Below are 20,102 nucleotides of genomic sequence, written 5' to 3' on the forward strand. Positions count from 1 at the left end.
ATTGAAAATTTCAACAGCAACAACAACTATATGTCTATTTGATTTTCCATTCTCGAGCTACCCTGTAGAATCCGGGCTTTTGTAGACATTTAAAGTGTCAGAAGCTCGTTTCTACAGGTTTCTTGTCAATGGACCATCATCCATTGTTTTTTTCCTTCTTAATTACGAAAAAAATAAGACGGATTTGATTCAAGAAACTCATTTAAAAATTGTTATTTAGAAAAATTATTCTACCGTTTTTTTTCAGTTTCCTTAGAATTTTAGATAATCATTTTGGACATTTGGATGGTGGATTGACGTTTATCGATGGATCACCCAAACCGAATCGATATTTTTTTCAATCAACAAGGACAAATGATTCAATGAAATCACCGGGCGAATTTAAAGATTATTTGGCAGCCATTCATCATCATATAATGAAATTTAACTAATGTTTTTCAATAAAAAATAAATTTTTTTGTAAATATGCTTTTGTGTGATCATTTATTCTTTGATTAGAGAATATTCATTAAAGTTTCAAAAGGAATTTATCCAGAATTTTTTGATGATATTTTAAAAATTTTCTTTAGAAAAAAGATGGCAGCACGGGTTTCAATTGGAATTTATTCATATAAAAATCACAAAAATCGATGGAATTCAAACGAAATTTTCGTTGAAACATAAGATGGCAGCACTGGTTTCAAAATTGAAATTAAATTGTATACGATTTTCCTGTCATCTATTGTTCAAAAGTTAAACGATTCTTTTAAATAATTTTACCACGATCTGATGTTCAAAATGTGAATTATCATAATTTCAAGACTGAATCATTATAATCATTACATGTCCAAAAAACATTCAAAACAATAATCAACATTGATTCATCAAAGTTTACAAAAAATTATTGAATTTTTTTTTATTAATTTGGTTAGAAAAAAGATCTATGTAATATAAGGCGCGAAAATAATTTGTTTAGCACCGTAGCAGATTAAATCAGGTATGTGAAATTGAAATCTACAAAAAATATTAATTTTGAAAGAATAAACGATTCTATACCATCATTTATGTGTGGTAAAGGTGTTTGTGTGTCATTGTGTATGTGTGATCAATTAATATTATTTGGATGGAGCAAATATTTGAATATCATCTGATTCATCGTCTTGTTTCATAATCATTTTAGCACGTCGTTTAATTTCCCTTAAACGACGTTGTCGTTCATCATCGCGTGGACTATTTATATTTTCGGTAGTTGTTGATGTTTTATTATTGTTTGTATCGTATTTTCTTGGTGATGATGTGGTTATTTCATGTATGTTGCTTGATGGTTGTCGCGGGTAAATTCTCGATTTAGGACTCATCTGCAAGCCAAAAAAAAAGAAAAAAGAATAGAAAAAAATGTGTTAATAAAATCGCAAAGTCGAGATTAAAGATCAAATATCAAAAGAAACCCAAAGAAAAAAACAAACAAAAGAAGAAAAATGATTATTATTGTTTGGTAAGAAATGTTTTTATCCTTAGCCAACTCTTATTTTTTGTGAAAAATTTACAGTTTTATGATTGGAATCTAATTGATCCGAAGAATATTCTTCTGTTGTTGATAAATTCCATTGATTTTGTTTCAATTGAATCAATTGATCAAATGTTTGATTTATATCTACAACTTGTATCATGACCATATCCCAAAATCCTTGTAGATCATCATTTTTAATTCTGAATGGTTGGCCATCGGTTTGATTCTAAAATTAAAATGTAATTAAAGTAAAGTTACAAAGAAATAATCAGTGAAAATAAATAGAAATGTATGACAATCAAATCACTTACAATACTATCTTCACAAAGTTTTTGAAATTGTTGAAATTTTTTATTCAACAAAAGATTTGCCTTTCCAATGGCCGCACGAATCTTTCCTATACATTCTTCGGGAATGTCTTTGGGATTCGATAGCCATTTCTCACCTTGTTGTATTTTATTCTGTATTCTTGATTTTTGTTCCTGGATTTTTTCCATAAATATTCGACCATCATTTTGGCCATCATCAATCGGATTACGATTTGATTGCGGTTGATGTTCTCTTAGCCACCAATCTTTATCGAATGATTTATTTGTTGTATCTTCGGATGAATCTACATTGATGGTATTTAAAATACGAAAATCAAATTTGAATCAAAGTTAAACTTTTCAATTCAAACAGAACTATTTCACCTGTATGATCGACGCAATTTATTTTCTGAAATAATTTACTACTTGCCAATGTTGTTTTAATTTGATTAGCTGGTGATTGATCAATAGGATTCGGTTGAATACTTTTTTCAATTGATTGACCTTTTTTTACACGATTTTTATTCCAATCTTCGGCAAATGTTTCACCATAAAGACTTTCAACTTTTTGTTGTAGAAATCCTTTATTTGTTGTAGATTCTATTGGAAGACTTGTAAAACGATCTTCAATTGGACTACGCAAAAGTGAATCATCACGACGATATTCCGATGTATAACGATTATATGGTACATAACCATGATTTACACGACTAATATTTACATATGATGGTTGATTTGTTGGTGTTGAATTTTGTGTTGATTCAAAATTCTGTTGATTTGCAATCATTTTTTCTGTTAATTCGTTGCTTTTATGAACGTCTTCGGTTGAATAATCAGATTCAGAATGAAAATCTATTTAATAGTGAATCAGAATTAGCATTTAGGTAAACAAAAATTTGTAAAAAAGGATTATTACCAGAAGATTGATCCGGAATTGGATATAAATTTGATAATGAAATTGATTGTACAATTTGAGTATTGTTATTTGAATCGTTTGATAATTCTGATTCAGAATATATAATCAGATTTGATTGATCAACAAAGTTATTATAATCGGGATTTGTTGTTGTAGTTTGTTGACTATTAAAATTGATTTTCGAAATATTTTTTTCAATTATTTTCACTGGATCGTTGAATTGTTCGATTTGAGTGTTGTCACCATCGGCAATTTCCTATGATATTTGGGTTAATTAATTTGAAGAGAACAGAAACAAAAAATTAGTGAAACAAAAAAAAACTAATCAAAATAATCATCAGATAACGATAAATAAGGGAAACAAAGAAGGGAAACAAAGAAGGGAAGCAAGAATCAAGCAGAAGCAAGAATTAATGTGTGTGTGTTTTGGTCTTATCTCTAGCCTAGATTCTAGATTTTTTGGCTGTTCCAATTGCTCCATAATCATCATCATAATCACTGACCAACAAGCTACACAAAAACTCGAACAAAAATACATTTTACTAATAAATAGGACAAATAATCATGCTCGATGACGATGACGATGACATTTTTGGTGTATCCATAATGTCAAATTGAATGAAAGAAATGAATGAATCATGCTAATTAAACTAAATTTTTGTTGTTGTTTGTTGTTGTTGTTGTTTGAAGAGATTTCATATGTACCTCGATATATAATTTAGGAACAATGAATGTTGATGATGATTGTTGTTGATGAGAATTTTCCCGGAAAGATTGTTCTTGTTCAATGTTGGATTTTTCTTCAAATTCCTTACAATGTATTATATCCGATTTGGTCAATGTTTTTCCATTCTGATAAGTAAGACGCTGTTGTGGTTGTTTCTTTTTCAATAATGTTTCAGCAGTTTTTTTTGAATTTAAATCAACAAGTGATGATATACGTTTTAAACAGGAAAATTTTCGAAATAACGAATGTAAATCATTTGTGGTTGAACTTAGACATTTAGAAAATTGTCGTAATTTTCCTGATTTTGCGGATGATTGCTGTTGTTCTTTATCATTATTCACAAATGCTGTTGATGGCAATTTATCTGCAATAAAATCTTCTTCAAATATTTGCCGGGGAAATTTCCGATGATGATCATCATCTGATTCAGAATAAATTGATGATGATTGTGATTGTGAAGAATATTCTACAGAATCATTTGAATTACAACGAACTAAACTGGCAAATGTTTGACTACGATAATGTTCATAACGAAATGTAATCACATCATCATCATTCTGATCTTGATCCACTAACACTTTAGATTTACATTGATCATCACATTTATTATCATTTGAATCTTCATAGGAAACAAAATTATAATTTAAATTTATTTCAATTTGTTGTTGATCATTATTTGATGAAGAATCTAATAATTGTTGATCAAATTGATTTGAATCATTTTGATTCATTTCGTTTTGCAAAAAAAAAATCTTTTCCTGAAGCAAAATTATTATCATTCAATAACTGATGATGATGATGATAATCGAAACAATCGATTTGAAGTGCAAAAGATCAATGAGGACATTTATTTTCTTCTTCTTGAATATGAATAGAGAGATTCACATTTGTAAAACAATTGAATCTTGAACAAAACTTGTCATTTACACCAATCATCCTCGTGATGATGATTATGAACTTTTCGATTTTTTGTTGTCGTTGTTGTTAAACAGTGTGATCATCATCATCATCATTATCGAATAGAAATTCTTTGTCATTCTATATGAACAAATCGATCATTTTGTTGTTGTTGTTGTTGTTGTTGTTATTATTTGATTGACAACAACAACAACAAACAAAAAATGATGATGCCTGTTATCATGTGTTTGTTGTTGTTGTGATAGATTTTTGTCGTTTTTTTTAAAGATCAAAATAAATTCATGTTTGAATGATAATACCGTTTAACAAACCAAACGAAACAAAAGCTAAAAACAAACAAGCGATATTGTCATAACATAGCATACTTTTCATTTTAATGGATCGAAAATGAATAAAGATCAATCAATCAATCCTATCGATAATGATGATGATGATAATGTATTTTTTTTTCTCATTATTATTATTAATGTCAAATGTTTCAAACCACTAAAGCCTAATTGTTTCTGTTTTTTCTGTTTGTTTTGTTTTGTTTTAAATTCATTCGAATAAAAAAAGCTAACTAGGTATCCATATACAATTGATTTACTTTGACATGATTATCATTAACAAAACAATAATCATAGCCTGGCACACACATATAATGAAAATGAAAAACTATAGAAACAAAAAAGTGAAAGCAACGGATTGAGGAATTATTATTATGCGATGCTTGTGAAGCGGAATTTACTGGACATACAAAAAAAGAAAGATAAAATGAATAGAGAGAGAAAGAAAAACAAAATGAATTTCTGAAACAAGGAAAGCGAAAAGAAAGTGAACAAAAATTATATTATTATTACTTACCTTCCAGTGATTTATTTGTTTGTTTGTTTTTGAGAATTATATTGCCAAAAAAAAAAGAAGAGACTAGATGAATTTCAAACAAAACTTTTTTCAACAAAAAAAATTTGTTTTATATTCAAATCATTCGATTGATGATGTACAGTTTATCAGTAGCAGAAGAAGCAGAAGAAAATCAATCGATCTTGAAAATGAATTGAGGATGCTTTTTTTTTGACTATCACTTCGATGATGAAGAAATATTATTGTGAGTAGCATTTATGGGTGAAAAAAAAACACCAACAAAAATAAAGATTTGCAATGGAAATATCATTCAACAACAACAACAACAATGATAATGATGATAATAATGATGATGATAAAGATGATGTGACATTAATTGGTCTTTTTTTGTAAATGGTAGATAGATTTTGTTGCTGTTCGTTCGTTTTGTTCGTTCGTTTTAGTATCGTTGTTTGGTTTTCATTTTCATTTCAAATATATATTCAAATTGCAATATTGAGCTTTGGTTGACTATCATCAAACATCATCACATCACTATCATCAAACATCAAACATCACTATCATTGAATAATTATTACTTTTCTCTCTCTTTTTCCATCAATAAGGATATTATGTATTTGATGATAATAATGTTTGCAATAACAACAACAACAACAATGTTAAACTTGGTGTGTCTTTATCGCATTTTTTTATTCAATGAATGAATCAGTCAGTCAGTCATTCAGTCAGTGGACATCATTGATGGATTCATTCATTCAATCATTTAGCTATAACCATGAATTTTGAATGTTGTTTTTCCAGTTCCTCATTGTATTATATGTTGATGGCGTGATGATAATGATGATGATGATTGAAATAACACAAAGATGGGTATAGGTTGCTAATATTGCTGCTGCTGCTGCTTCTACTCACCCGAATTTGGGTGGATTTTTTGTTTTGTTTTCGCTCCCTTACTGAATCAAAATGAATCAAACCCGATAATAACAATACAATGAATGAATGAATGAATGAACAACGTCGTCGCCGTATTTGGAATAGAGAATGATTCAGCAGATTGAGATTCTATAGTGGTTTGGGAAAACAAAACTGACAGTGTCATAGTGGAACGAGAATTTTTCACACATATAATATAAGTCGGGGACTAGTCTATTTTCCAAAATACGGTAAATTGGCGGATGGCATAGTGGTGTGTATCCCAACAACTGTTTGGTATATTTCAACGAAAACAAACAAAAAAAAAAACAAAAACGTGCCATAAACAACAACAACAACATTGATGAAATGAAAGTATCACGGATACACCATTTTTGTTTTGATTTTTGACTAATTTTTTTCAATGAAAATTGAAAAAAAGAAAGGTATATTTTTACGGATGATAACAATGAAAACAAATATTGCTTTTTTGGTAGACGTAAAACACAAACAAATTCAATGAATGAATGAATGTCAAATACACTTGGATTGTCTGAAGAAAAAAAGGTTTAGCTTCACTTTTCACAACCAACAATACTTTTATTCATTCAATCAATTCAATTCAATCAATATGGAAGCAAACAAAACAAAACAAAACAGCAGCAGGTATTCATTTTTCTTTTGAAATTTACCTGTTGAATGAAAAATTCGAAGGTAAGCCTGTTTTTGTGCTAAACCACTATCATTGTTGTTTTTTTTTGCTGTTGTTGCTCACCTGGCCGATTGAAATATTATTGTTATTTGGATATACAAGGTTGTGTGATACCTGTGATGATTGATACAGGTAATCAGGTAATCAAAGAATTTAATCCAGAAAAAAATATAATCAAATCAAATCCAAACACAAAGAAAATGTAAATTAAAAAGGATGCAAAATTCCTGGAGGTAGCTGGGCGTAGGAAAGGGAGTAATTGAGTGTTAATCAAAATTTTAAAATAAAAGAGAATCGTTGGTGGGTGTATTAAAAATTCCGGTCTGTCTGTCGTCTGTTAAATTCCTTTTCTTCATTCTGGAGTTTTTTTGTTTTTGGAAAAAAAAGAATTTTTTTTTTAAATTCCTAAAAGTTTTTTTCTTTTATTTTTTTAAAATTTTTTTGTTTGTTTGTTCATTTCTTATTCTGTTGCATTTATTATATGTTTTTTCGAGTATTTTTTTTCTGTTTGTCATCAGTGTCAATTCAGTGTTAATGTTATCAGTGTGTGGGTCAGTAAAACAAGTGTCTTGGTTGGTCATCCAAATCGAAAAAAAAGCAAAAGTTTCGTCAAAGATTTTTTTTTAGTGAAAATCCATCAAATTAATTAAATAAAATCATGTTATTCATGCAACATAGAGAGAGAAAGGGAGGAAAATCGTGCCAAAAAGAAAAAAAAATGATAAAAAGAAAAACAAACGAAAGAAAGAAAGAAAATAATTTGCTTGTGATCAATAATTTCAATTACTGATGTTGGGTAGGCGATTTGTATGATGTATTTGATTTTCTTTTGTTGTTTGAATTTCTCCTAAAGGTAAATGTAAACATTGGTAAGTGTGTGTTTGTGTTTGGTGTTTGTAGGTGTGTACGGTGTTAATGGTAAATTTTTTTTTTCAGTTAATTTTGGTAACAATTTTTTTTTCTTCTTCATTTTTCTTTTTTAAAATAATTATAATTATAATAATATAATATCAATAATAATAATTAATAATATAATCTGTAATTTGATAAAATCTTTGTCATTTCTTTTTTTTTTACTGCATTGATGATGGATCCATTTTTTTAAAAATCGGCAAATAATAATAATGATTGAGAATAAAAAAAATCGGCAAATAATCAATCAATCAATCAATGATGGTGATTTTTCTGATAAAAAATAAAATCTTATTTAGCCGATGTTGATGATGATGATGTTGCTGATGTTGTTGTTGCTGCTGCTGCTGCTGTATTACCATTATTACGAGATGATGATGATGATTCTTGTTGTTGTTGTTGAGATTTACTTGATGATTTGGTACCCGTAGTTGTTGTTTTTTCGGAAGCGGAAATACCACTTTCATCGCCACCACTTATTGCTACACCTGATGAAGAGGTGGCTGTTGTTGTATTGGCAGCACTATTATTTGGATTCATTTTATCAACATAATCAGCAAATATGTCACGAAAACGTGCCCATGATCGTTCAGGTATAGTAATCGATGATCGTGTACTACTTTTTACCTATTAGAAATTTCAATATTATCAGATTTTTTTTTGTTTGAAATTTTTGACAATTTTTTAATACCTCAGATATACGCATAAAAACACCAATCTTATTTTGTCCAATGTCAAAATAGAATTTTTTATTTTCAACACGAAAATTCGTTCCTTCCGGCAATGTATCTCGAAATCCTATTTCAAAAGAAACCGTTTAGAATTCTTCATTATTAATCAATCAATCAATTAATTAATTAATTAACCTCCTTCTTCGGTGCCAAATTCATCAAGTAGATCGGTAAGGGCATCACGAAATTCAATCATTCCTTGTGCTGGAATAGCAATTTGTGTTCGTGTTCCACCATGTGTAAATGATTGTGAAACCTGGAGTGAAAAGTTAAACAAAATGTCAAAAAAAAAGAAGAAAAATAGATCATTAACACTGTCATACCCTTAGAAAACGACCACGAGTATTTTCTTTAAGATCAAGAAAATATCTTCTATTATCTTTGATAATTATTTCTGATTTAATTTTGCCATCTTCCGGATAATTATCAAGATTTGGTGGACCTATCGATGATGATGATGAACCTAATATTAGTTTATTATATAAGGATTTTTTTTTTTGTTTGATTTGTTGCCAAACAAAGAATTGTCGTCATAATCATCAACATCATTTGACCACAACAATCTTACCTAATGATGCATAAAGTTCGGAAAAAGTTGTTAAATGATCACGAAATTCTCGTGATGCAGCCATCGATAATAACAATCGGCTTTTACGGCCAGCACTGCCAACCTATGAAACAAAACAAAACAAAATTAATTGAAATAATTCAATTTTACAATGGTCAACAATTCTTTACCTCAGCAACTTTAATAAATCTTCCACGATGATTTTGTTTAACATCCAAATAGAATCGTTTATGTTGAATATACAATGTTTTTGTAGCCAATTCTTGTTCATTTTGTTGGGCTGGTTGTTCACCGCCTGCTGATGATACTAAAATAAATAGATAGAATTTTTGATTTAAAAAAAAATTTCCAAAAATTGTAAAAAAAACAGAATTTTGAAATTTCGCGCCATAACATTTTGATAATCCTATTCGAATATGTTTGAATTAAATATCGATACTATCGATATTCAACGAGCAGGCGTCATTCGACAAAACTATGTTTTTTTTTCATTTCTTTTTTTTTGGGAACACAATCCTGGAACTCAGAATTATTCTAGGTAAAAAAATTGGCTAATTTAAAATCCTGAGAATCGTTCTAAAATTATACTATCCATAAATGTTTATAATGAAAATGGAAAAATTTTAAACAAAAAAGAATATGAACCATTACTAGATTCTGTATGATGAGAATCTTCTCCACTTCGATCGTCCGACATTTTTGTTTGTTGTTGTTGATGTATTTTTGTAGCTAAAATGGTTGATGAACACACACAATTATGCAACACACGAAAAAGTTGATTTTCTTTTGTTTTTTGTTGAGCTTAATTGCTTTATATCAAACAATCTTGTAGATTGTAGGCTTCAACACAAACTGTTTTTGTTTTCTTTTTTTTTTTTTTTGAATAATATCAGTGGCCGGTAATCAAATGATTATCAATAATTTTATCAATGAACAGCCAACACACAACACAATACACAAAAAGACAAAGTATCACTATGACGATGATGTGATCCAAACAAACAAACACAGAATACAAAAACAAGAATCTTTTCCTTTCTTTTTGGTCCTAAGAAATTTTCAATAAAAACAAAACAAAAAACACTTTTATTAACAAAAAAAAAAAATACAGCAAAAAATAATCGTATTCGATTCTTACCCAATTTACAATGTGTTATCCGTTTACTAAAAAAAATATTTACAGTTTAACAGGCACCGAAACCAGAATCCAAAAAACCCAAAACCGTATTACATAAGCCGGTATATACCCCTCAACACACAACAAACAAACACACGTTGGTATCCGCGTTCGAATAATTCGATATATCGAATTAATAGACGACGTTCACGACCTTTCAACCTAAACACACAATCCACAATCCAAAATTCTTTTATTTTTTTTTTTTGTTGTTTCACCCGGATTTAACTTCAATCCAAAACAAACACAAAACAAACAAAACACTCACTCTCACTCACACAACAAACAAACAAACACATTTACATTACATTACATTACACCGCAACAAACACACACCAGACACAACAACAGTGTCTTCGAACAGAAACGTTCAAGGAGAATTATCATCATCAGCCATATTCACAGAATATTGAAGAAAAAAAATTACAGGAAATTTACCACCACCACACTTTAGCCAATTTGTATTGAAAAGGAGAAAAGAAATTCACAGCCACACCAAAAGATACAAACAACAGAGGACAAAAGTAACCAGCAGCAGCTTTTGTCATGACAAAACCTGAAACGATGAAAAGTTTTTTTTTTTTAATATCCAAATCGACTTCTACTCCAAACCAAAAAAAAACCACCAAACAAACCAAACAGCATTCACTATCCATTCGAATGCTTGAATGCAGACATTACACTGTATTTATACTGTGTGTGCTTGTTTGTTTGTTTGTTTGAATATTTGCTCAAGGAGACAAGTTTCGATTTTTTTTTTTTTACTTACGCTATTCGAATCATATTTTCTGCTATATATATCGTTATTATCCTAACAAGTTTCCTATATATATAAGCACAAGCTAATCACACCTTCATCTAAAACAGTGATTCTCAACCTTTTTGTTGTCGCGGCACAATTTTAGAATTTTTGAATATATAACAGTTGCATTTTCAGAATTTCGCGGCACACTAAAGTGCCGCGGCACACTGGTTGAGAATCACTGATCTAAAACCATGCAGAAAAATCGACGACCATTGCTTATCAACCAATGTTATGACCAAAAAAAAAAAAAAAAAAAAAAAAAAAAAAAACATGGACGACTGGAGAATGCATGATTCGAAGATCATGATTTAAAAATAATGAATGGCTACGTTGGCGCCATCTATTATTGTCATTTAGAAATGACTTTTCGGTATCGAATCGAAGCTTTTGTGGTTAAAAACAAACAAAAACTTCATTTTTAATCAATTGAAAATCAATCATTTTTTTCCTTCAACCATAATAATATGATAACCGAATTTTGTTCTAATCGGTGGATCAGTATACACTGGTTTATCTAGACTTGAAATTGGTAATTGAAAAGCAGCATCCTGAAATGGACCAACCATTGAACCACGAATCATCCAACCTAAATCACCACCTTGCCGGGCTTTATCTTCGGAATATTGTGCCGCAACTTCATTGAATTTCATTCCGGATTTTATCTTATCCAATGCTTCTAATGCTTTGGATTGTTTTTCACATAAAATATGTCGAACCTTTTGACAAAAAAAAAAATCAAAGAATATTTTTTTAAAAAAGTTTCAAGCGAAAAAAATTTTTAAAAAAATCAAACACACATACTTTTACTGATGTACCACCTTTTTTCTCTTTTGTTTCACCACCACCGGATTTACCTGCGGATTTATCATTATTTTTATTTCCACCTTTACCTTTACCTTTGGGTGGCATTTTTTTTTAAATCAAAAATTTCTTTTTCAAAGTTTTTTTTTCAAGAAAATTTGGATCAACATTCGACATATGTCATCAAAACAAAACAAAAAGCGCCATCTCGTATCACGGTTACACACGAACAAAACTACCCGCCTTTTGTTGTGACGCAATATTTCGATTTTGTCTTTATTTTTCCAAACTTTTTTTTTCGATTTGACAGTTTGTCAAACTTGAATGCGAAATGTATCGAAAAAAGCTTAAATCAAATTTGAATCCTCAAACACCAACAACGTCGAAAACATTTCGTCCGGTGATCCACTCGAATTCGTTCAATAATCCTGTTCAATCAACATCAACAACAACAAAACAAGATTTCGATTTTTCGCTCAATGATTCAACATTTTCGATACGATCAAGAATAACGAATCTAAATTCCACAACGCTAACAACAACAACAACACCAGCTACAACAAATGAAAAAAGAAAATCATTATTTTCTGATTTTGATTTAAGCGATATAAAATTGGATGATTCATTTAAATCATTTAGTAAATTATCATCAATGATGATGATGGTTGAAAAGTCACCGAATTTGGAGAGGAAATCTCCTCCTAAGCGAAAATTCGATGAATCATCAATCAATTTGGATGATATTGATTTTGATGATGATCTTTTATCATCATCAACATCGCAATTATTGGACGATAAAAAACCTTTGAAAACCGATGATAGTGACCAAAACAACAACACCAGCAACAACAACAACAATGATTCGAATGAAAATTATTTTACGGATGCCGATACCGATGCAATGATTAAATTGGTTAAAAATAATCTTTTAAAATCACCCGATAAAAATAAAAAAAATGATGGTAAAACGATCGAATCATCAAAATCAATGGATAATTTTGATCATCTTTTAAATGATGATGATGATTTTGATTTGGATGATTTGGATGATATTGATGATGATGATATTGATGAAATTTTTATCCAAATTCAAAATGATCAACAAACAAACAAACAACAAAATTCTTCGTCTTCGTCTTTGTCCATTTCTTCGAAGAACCAGAATGATGAAAATTTCGAATTCGAATTCAAAACAGCAAACGGTCGACAATGTACGAAACCATCCGAAATACATTATAAACGTACACGATCATTATTTCTTGATATTGAAGAATTATTGTTGAAAGAAATATGTGGTTATCGAAAAATTCAACAACAACAACAACAACAACAAGAAAAACTATAATATCCTATGTACAGATTTTGTTTTTTATTTTTTCGTTTTTTGTTTCGTTTTGTTTTGTTTTGTTAATTACTATGAATACTTTACTGAAAAAAAATCCTGGTTCAAAGTGGTTAAAATCATCATCATCATCATCATTCGAATCCCACCATATATGATCCGCAAAATGTAAATATGACATTTATTTACCCGAAATGGCGAAAAACGATTGAAGATCAATGTCGAGATCTATTTATGTGAATAAACACCAACAACAACAACAACAGTTATTATCTAATAAAAAGAAAAGAATTAAAAATAAAGTAAAAAAAACAACATTATAATTAGTTTCTATGGATACTAACTAACAAGGTTTTTTCTTTCTTTCTTTCTTTTTTTCACCAAAAATAATAAAAATAAACTGAAAAAATATAGATGTAGTTTTCTTATTTCACGATTTCGATTCTTCTAAATTCAAAAAAAAAAAAAAAAAATCGAACGTCTTCGCATTCGAATGTTGTTGTTGTCATTGCGGGTTTCCCTTCTTCTTGGATCGATAAATGTTGTGCGTGTCTGGTTTTCTGGTTTTTTTCGGTTTTTTTCGGTTTTTCTCTCGGTTTTTTTTGGTTTTTTGGTTTTGCATTGAAAATAAATTTTCGGCAACAACGAATTGAACAATGAACTTTTCCTTTCAATTTTGTTTGTTTGGTTTTTTAGGCAGTTGATTCGGTTTTGATTCTGGTGAAAGTTTGTTATGAATGAATAAAGAATAAAGAATGATGATGAAATTTCATGATGTACATGGTGTTAATGCATCCATTGATGAAACAAAACATATTGCTCGTCGTACAAATTCATTTTGTGATGCATTCGTATTCAGTTCAAATCCATTACGATTGAATCAACCGATTATAATAAAATTATCATCCCGGCAGACTTCCGAATGGCATGGACAATGTTTTTTAGGATTAACCACTCGAAACCCTACGAATTTTATTGAAACCGTTTATTCCAAACATATTATAAATTTATTAACAACAAATGTTGATGATGTTTGGATAAAACCAATCAATTCGGATTGGTCAAATGCAAGTTTAATTTTATCGTTGAATTCGGATGGATTTTTTGAAATAACAACTGAATTCGATACAAATTTGAAATATATTTTTTTGGAAAATTTACCCATACAATTTCCATTATGGTTAATTATTGATATTTATGGCCAAACAGAACAGATACAATTTCCACGTTATCAATCACCAAATTCAAAAGAAATTATTTCACTTGGTTCGGATATTTATTCTACTTATAAATGTGGTGAAATGGGTATATTTCCATATAATTCGGCACGTATTATATTGATTGGACCAAAATTATCCGGAAAAACTCAACTAAAGAATATGTTCATCAGTAATTTGTAAGTAGACGAAAAAATCGTTCGATTTGGCCATTAATCTAAATAATCTTTGATCAAGGAATCAAGATTCAAAAGATCCAAAGGATAATCATAACGATGAAATATCAACCGATCCATCCGTATGTCAACTAATTACAAACAATAAAAATGGTGAATGGAATTTACTATCGAATTCAGTAACGAATACAAAATTAAAAATAATACATTCAGATAAATCAGATATTTATCATGAAATATCGAAAAATATTGTCCAGGAAATTGTATCGAATAAAGATCAATTTGATTCATATGAATCACATTCACCAAAAGATTTGATTAAAAATGTTCTGAGATTTCCACGTAAAATTCTACGTCCATATTCAAAAGAAGTTAAACAGCTAAGTGAAAATTTGGTAAGTTTTTTTTTTGTTCACTGATTCGATGACTTTAGTTTTGATTTTTCTTTTTTTCTTTCACTGAATTCAGAATGAAATTCCCGATGAACTCATGTTGATGATTGAAGAAATGCTCAAAGCAATTACAAACGAACAGAAAAATCCTTCTTCGAATACTACAAGTGAATCATCATCAACGGCAAAAAATCCAACAAATAAAAATGAAAATCGTCCAAAACTGATACTCAATATTCATGATTTTAGTGGAAATCTTTTATATCTATTTATTAATCAATTTTTCTTTACAAGTTGTGCTGTTTATCTATTTGTTTTCAATTTATCCGATGATATTGAAACAACAACATTATCTAAATATGAAAATATTTCCTGTATTGTGAGTATTGTCCTTATGGAAAAATTCCGGGTAAAAAATCGTTTGTTTTCTTTTCTTTCTTGATTCAGAGTGAATTTGGAAATCAATCATTAAACATTCTACATTCCATTCATCTATGGATATCGCTAATTCATTCAACGATAGCCGGATTCCCGATTCCGATTGAAGTATCACCATCGCCACCGCCATCTCAATCATCTTCGGCAGCAGCCGCAACAACAACATTGACCGCTGTCGATGAAAATGGTGAACAACAACAACAAGAAGAACCAACATCCGAATCACCGAAAAATGATGAAAACTCCACACAAACACAGAATAATAGTGGTGGTAGAGAATCAAAAACATTCGAATTACTTCAACCACAAATATTGCTGGTCGGTACACATCGTAATTCGATACATGCTGAACCGATTACCCGTAATCAAATTGTAAAAGAAATTTTCGATAAAATACGTTCATCATTTGCGGATAAAAGCTATTCGGGACATTTGTTTGAAAAACATATTGCATTGGATTGTAAAGAAATGTCATTTGATGAACCAGAATTGATTGAAAATCTTCGCCATCTGATTGAAACATTAATTTTTGATGAGAAAAAAGCCGGATTTTCAATACCACTTTGTTGGATACAGCTAGAACAAATATTGGAAAAATTTAAACAACGTGGTATTTATTTTGTTGATGTTTATCAACTACATGAAGTTGTTTCATCACAAATCGATATGTTTCAATCATATGAAAATCTTAATTCAGCTTTATATTTCTATCATAATCAGGGGAAAATATTCTATTTAGATTGTATTAATAATCAAAATGCATTTGCATCGGCTAATGATCGTCATGGTTCATATGAACTAGGAATTATTATTCTCGATCCAAATTGGTTTATTCGTTGTATTTATGATCTTTGTTCATATTTATGTTCAATGAAAAATAATGGTGCTGGTGATGATGATGATGATAATCTTTTTCTTGGTATTATTAGGTAAGTAATGATTTTTACGTCTTGCGTTTCTCATTCGCTCATTTATCATTTCTGTTTGTTTGTTTTAAATCACTGCATATTATCCATGGAAAAAAAAGTGAAAATGCCATCAATAATGCCTGGTCAAATATTATTGATCAAAAATTCATTCTGCTTGGTTGTTTGGAAAATCTTGATCTAATTTGTAAGTTTGTAAATATTTTTTTCTGTTATTTAACAAGCTTATCGAATGACTTTTTTTTTGAAATAAAGGTGAAATTAATCCATATTTACCGATGGAAGATGTACCAGATATTTCGGCTACAGCAACTGTACCGAAATTATATTTTTTTCCTTGGATTACAAAACCATTGATCAATAATAATGATACTACGGCTTCAGAATTTGTAAATTCTACCGATGAAGCTGGTGATAGTGGTGGTGGTGGTCAAAATACGGATAATCAAACTAATGATAGTAGATCCGAATCACCATGTGATGAATCAACAACAACAGCAACAACAATAAATAATAATTCAATGATAAATGGTCATCCAAGTCCAGATCCAAATGATGAATGTTTAGGTGGAAATGCTAATACCACTATTGGTGGATCAACATTTCAATTTATTATTGAATTTAATATTTTACCAATTGTAAGTTGTTAATGGTGGTTGTTGTCAACTTTGATTAACACCGTTTTCTCTTTTCTTTTTCTATCAATATTACCAGAGCCTATTCACTCGTTTATTAGTACGTTTATCCAAATGGTCATGGAATCAAGGTTGGGGCCGTAAACCAGAAATGTTCAATTCTAAAGGCCGAATAGCTGTTGATTTTGATCATGATATTATACTCAAGATTAATCTATTTCAACATCGTATATATTTGATTATTGTTAAAATTTTTGAAGAAATACCAAATGATCAGATTGAAAATTTATTCATCGGACCGGCTGCAAATGTTTGTGTTAAAGTACAACATTTGATTGAAAATGAATTAGCATCATTGAAAAATTCCTATTATCGACGTTTGTCATTTAATCTGGTCATACCATGTCCATGTGATGTTATTTGTGAAAAACATTCAATCGAAGGTTGTCTGGATGAATCCTGTTTACATTTTCTTAGTTTACATGAATGTTTGCAGAAAAAAGTTGTTGAATGTAGATTTAATCGTCAGGTTCGTACTACATTCATTCATCGTTTCCTTCCATATACGCCAATCAATTTGAATAGTAAGTTTGTTTTTTGCATTTGCTTTTGTGAACCAGAAATTAACCCCAAAAAAATCCTCTGAATTTTCAAAGATGATATTTCCTATGATAATACAATGCTTATGCCAACAACAAACAATACAAACGTATGGGAAAATGTTTTCCAAGTCGAACAATTATGGATGCGTGAAGCGGCAAAATTATTGAATGTAAATGGGAAAAAATCACATCATCATCATATTGTTGGCCACCATAATAACAATCTTCAGCAATCATCATCATCATCATCATCAACAACAAATGATTGGATGGCATTAGCAAAACGTTTAAGCTATACTGAACGTGATATTATGAAATTTAATTCAGAATTATCACCATCATTAGCATTATTGAATGATTGGTATGAATCAAATGGACGTACCCGATATTGTATTGATGTTCTTGTTTCATGTCTGCGTATGTTACGACGTGAAGATATTGCATCGTTAATTGAATATGAATTAGAACCTGAATCATCATCACCACCAATATTTCTTAGTTATCAACATGATTCACAGAAACAAGTTCTTGGTAAGTTGTTTTTGAATTTGAATTTGATATGGCCTTTGACCATCACTATTACCATTCTTCATTCATTGATGATGACCCATGTTGATAATTGTATTGATTCTAATTGATTTTCTTTTTCTTTTTTTAAATTCTGTAACGAACTCCTGTTGTTGTTGTTGTTGTTATGATTGACAAAAAACAACAACAACATTTGACCTGACCTTATTATTTTGGTGATGGTGATCGGTCAATAATAACTTGTCCATTTGATCATATCAAACAAATCACAGAGATTAGAAGAAAGCTTGAACTTTCTGGTTTTCCTTGTTGGATGGATACAAGGTATGTAATGTTTGGAAATATGTTTTCAATCTAATCTTTATTGTGTTTTACTTTTGGCCTGAAAAACTTTTGAATAATTTTGTTTTGTTTGCTACGTTGCTACATAGATCAATTAATGGTGGTGATTCATTATATGGAAAAATTTATGAAGGAATAAGTCGAGCTAAAGTATTTATATGGTAAAAAAATTATTGACATTATTTGTTGATGATAATTGATGATGAATTTGATGGTCTGATTTTCTTTTTCTATGTATTTTCTATCTTTTTCTGCTAGTTGTCTAACACCTAGATATGTATCATCATCAATGTGTAATCGTGAAGTAGCATTAGCTGATGTTTTACATAAACCAATATTACCATTAATTATTGAATTTACACCATGGCCACCACCAGGTGCAATGGCATTAATAATGTCATCAATTGTTTATGTTGATTTATGTGGTGTTGGTAGTCATCATGGTACTGGTCGTACACAAGATACTGAAACACGTTTTCGTGAAATACTTGATCATATTTCAAGATATATTTCTGGTTATTCGGATTCATCAACATCATCATCAACATCATTTATTTCAACAAGATCATTTCAATTACAATTACCGGATTTATTTACAAATTCGGGTAATCGTTTATCACATCAACAACAACAACAACAACAACAAATTGGTCGTAATCGAATACATGATTCTTATCATCAACATCATCAACATCATCATCATCCTTCAAATCATCATTATCATCAATCAAAAAATTTTTCAATAAATCATCATTATCATCAAAATGGTTCAACAACAACAAATAATCGTTATTCAAATGTTTTTCAACAACATTTTGGCATTGGTGGTGGTGGTGGTAATATTGGTGGTCATCATCATAATCATCAACAACAACAACAACAACATCAACATCAAAGTCTAATAAGACGTATACAATCATCAACATCATCAATGATATTACGGCGAAATAATTCACATGAATCACAAACATCACCTATTTTAATGGAAAGTGATATTGAACATTTAATTAATGATGGGGATGGTGGTGGTAATAATATTAGTGAACAAAATACACGTCGTAATTCAAATATTGGTAATGATAATGTTGATGATCGAGATAATCATCATCAACAACAATCATCATCAAGAAATAATAGTCAACAAATGGTAAGGATTTCCATTTTAACATTCAAATTTTATCTGATAATTTTTTTTTTAATTTCTATTTCCACCGTCATGGCCATTAACATCGATCAATATATATTATGGATATAAATAGACAAGAGATGAATTACCATTTACTGAACAAATTATAACCGATGATAATATATCGGTTATAACACGTGCACGTATTGCAAATCGTATTACAAATTGTTCTGTTTGTATAATTATTTAATTTTATAATTTTATAATTTATAATTTGATTTTTTAAAAAATTAAAAAAAATTCCAAATAAAATTCAATTTTATAACCGATAGATGTCATCAGATGGTGTCAATAATAACAGTAATGATAATAATGGCGTGGGTTGAAACCGGCGCCAAAATTTTATTTTATTTTTTTCGGGTAAATCTTCTTATATTCGTCGAGATTGCGCAATCGAATCTTTTAAAAAAAGACATGTGTGGTGTTGTGTTTCATTGATGATCCAAAAAAAAAAAAAAAAAGGATCATAAAAGAGCAGAGAACTTTGACGACCACGACC

General features: G+C 29.6%; 4 protein-coding genes across 7 annotated transcripts; 1 reads left to right on the forward strand and 3 right to left on the reverse strand.

Moving 5' to 3' along the window:
* Positions 1 to 863: 863 nt before the first annotated feature.
* Positions 864 to 4,273, reverse strand: LOC113789112 (uncharacterized). Of its 2 annotated transcripts, XM_027338604.2 has the most exons (6): positions 3,419 to 4,273; positions 2,714 to 2,969; positions 2,182 to 2,649; positions 1,801 to 2,102; positions 1,527 to 1,715; positions 864 to 1,337 (listed from the first exon to the last, which is right to left on the reverse strand). In XM_027338604.2, the coding sequence occupies exons 1-6, from the start codon at positions 4,217 to 4,219 to the stop codon at positions 1,095 to 1,097; spliced, it is 2,259 nt and encodes a 752-aa protein (XP_027194405.2). In that variant the 5' UTR covers positions 4,220 to 4,273; the 3' UTR covers positions 864 to 1,094. The 2 variants fall into 2 exon arrangements, with proteins under 2 accessions (XP_027194405.2, XP_075677733.1); XM_075821618.1 differs by lacking the exon at positions 1,527 to 1,715 and having other exon boundaries at positions 1,194 to 1,337; positions 1,935 to 2,102; positions 3,419 to 4,186.
* Positions 4,274 to 5,215: 942 nt separating this feature from the next.
* On the reverse strand, positions 5,216 to 10,650 carry Pur-alpha (Purine-rich binding protein-alpha). 3 transcript variants are annotated; one of them, XM_075821619.1, is made up of 8 exons: positions 10,175 to 10,650; positions 9,682 to 10,084; positions 9,207 to 9,343; positions 9,037 to 9,139; positions 8,792 to 8,931; positions 8,604 to 8,724; positions 8,429 to 8,535; positions 5,216 to 8,364 (listed from the first exon to the last, which is right to left on the reverse strand). In XM_075821619.1, exons 2-8 carry the CDS (start codon positions 9,731 to 9,733, stop codon positions 8,029 to 8,031), a joined length of 996 nt encoding a protein of 331 aa, XP_075677734.1. In that variant the 5' UTR covers positions 9,734 to 10,084; positions 10,175 to 10,650; the 3' UTR covers positions 5,216 to 8,028. The 3 variants fall into 3 exon arrangements, with proteins under 3 accessions (XP_075677734.1, XP_075677735.1, XP_075677736.1); XM_075821620.1 differs by having other exon boundaries at positions 9,688 to 10,084; positions 10,175 to 10,646; XM_075821621.1 differs by having other exon boundaries at positions 8,792 to 8,910; positions 10,175 to 10,637.
* Positions 10,651 to 11,411: 761 nt separating this feature from the next.
* Positions 11,412 to 11,959, reverse strand: LOC113791214 (peptidyl-prolyl cis-trans isomerase NIMA-interacting 4). Its single transcript, XM_027340960.2, has 2 exons — positions 11,820 to 11,959; positions 11,412 to 11,734 (listed from the first exon to the last, which is right to left on the reverse strand). Exons 1-2 carry the CDS (start codon positions 11,925 to 11,927, stop codon positions 11,456 to 11,458), a joined length of 387 nt encoding a protein of 128 aa, XP_027196761.2. The 5' UTR covers positions 11,928 to 11,959; the 3' UTR covers positions 11,412 to 11,455.
* Positions 11,960 to 13,592: 1,633 nt separating this feature from the next.
* LOC113796366 (uncharacterized) lies at positions 13,593 to 19,821 on the forward strand. Its single transcript, XM_075821617.1, has 12 exons — positions 13,593 to 14,557; positions 14,616 to 14,949; positions 15,023 to 15,325; positions 15,394 to 16,313; positions 16,412 to 16,497; positions 16,566 to 16,948; positions 17,025 to 17,529; positions 17,602 to 18,078; positions 18,348 to 18,399; positions 18,507 to 18,578; positions 18,676 to 19,564; positions 19,677 to 19,821. Exons 1-12 carry the CDS (start codon positions 13,917 to 13,919, stop codon positions 19,791 to 19,793), a joined length of 4,779 nt encoding a protein of 1,592 aa, XP_075677732.1. The 5' UTR covers positions 13,593 to 13,916; the 3' UTR covers positions 19,794 to 19,821.
* Positions 19,822 to 20,102: the final 281 nt, after the last annotated feature.

This window comes from Dermatophagoides pteronyssinus, unplaced genomic scaffold (genome assembly GCF_027571235.1).
Source record: "Dermatophagoides pteronyssinus isolate colony J.1.1.1.1 unplaced genomic scaffold, Derpt_VIB-CSIC_2022.12 sq0011, whole genome shotgun sequence".
Classification (NCBI taxonomy): Eukaryota; Metazoa; Arthropoda; class Arachnida; order Sarcoptiformes; family Pyroglyphidae; genus Dermatophagoides; species Dermatophagoides pteronyssinus.

What these genes read in the sequence shown, in the direction of transcription:
- LOC113789112 (XM_027338604.2), bottom strand. Translation starts at nt 4,219, where the DNA reads ATGATAATAATTTTGCTTCAGGAAAAGATTTTTTTTTTGCAAAACGAA. An exon ending in AACTTTGTGAAGATAGTATT is followed by an intron (nt 1,716 to 1,800) that starts GTAAGTGATTTG and finishes TTTTAATTTTAG; the next exon opens with AATCAAACCGATGGCCAACC. An exon ending in TAGATTCCAATCATAAAACT is followed by an intron (nt 1,338 to 1,526) that starts GTAAATTTTTCA and finishes TTTGGCTTGCAG; the next exon opens with ATGAGTCCTAAATCGAGAAT.
- LOC113791214 (XM_027340960.2), bottom strand. Translation starts at nt 11,927, where the DNA reads ATGCCACCCAAAGGTAAAGGTAAAGGTGGAAATAAAAATAATGATAAA. An exon ending in AAGGTGGTACATCAGTAAAA is followed by an intron (nt 11,735 to 11,819) that starts GTATGTGTGTTT and finishes TTTTGTCAAAAG; the next exon opens with GTTCGACATATTTTATGTGA.
- Pur-alpha (XM_075821619.1), bottom strand. Translation starts at nt 9,733, where the DNA reads ATGTCGGACGATCGAAGTGGAGAAGATTCTCATCATACAGAATCTAGT. An exon ending in GATTTATTAAAGTTGCTGAG is followed by an intron (nt 9,140 to 9,206) that starts GTAAAGAATTGT and finishes TTTGTTTCATAG; the next exon opens with GTTGGCAGTGCTGGCCGTAA. An exon ending in CGAACTTTATGCATCATTAG is followed by an intron (nt 8,932 to 9,036) that starts GTAAGATTGTTG and finishes AACTAATATTAG; the next exon opens with GTTCATCATCATCATCGATA.
- LOC113796366 (XM_075821617.1), top strand. Translation starts at nt 13,917, where the DNA reads ATGATGATGAAATTTCATGATGTACATGGTGTTAATGCATCCATTGAT. An exon ending in AACAGCTAAGTGAAAATTTG is followed by an intron (nt 14,950 to 15,022) that starts GTAAGTTTTTTT and finishes CACTGAATTCAG; the next exon opens with AATGAAATTCCCGATGAACT. An exon ending in GAAATAATAGTCAACAAATG is followed by an intron (nt 19,565 to 19,676) that starts GTAAGGATTTCC and finishes GGATATAAATAG; the next exon opens with ACAAGAGATGAATTACCATT.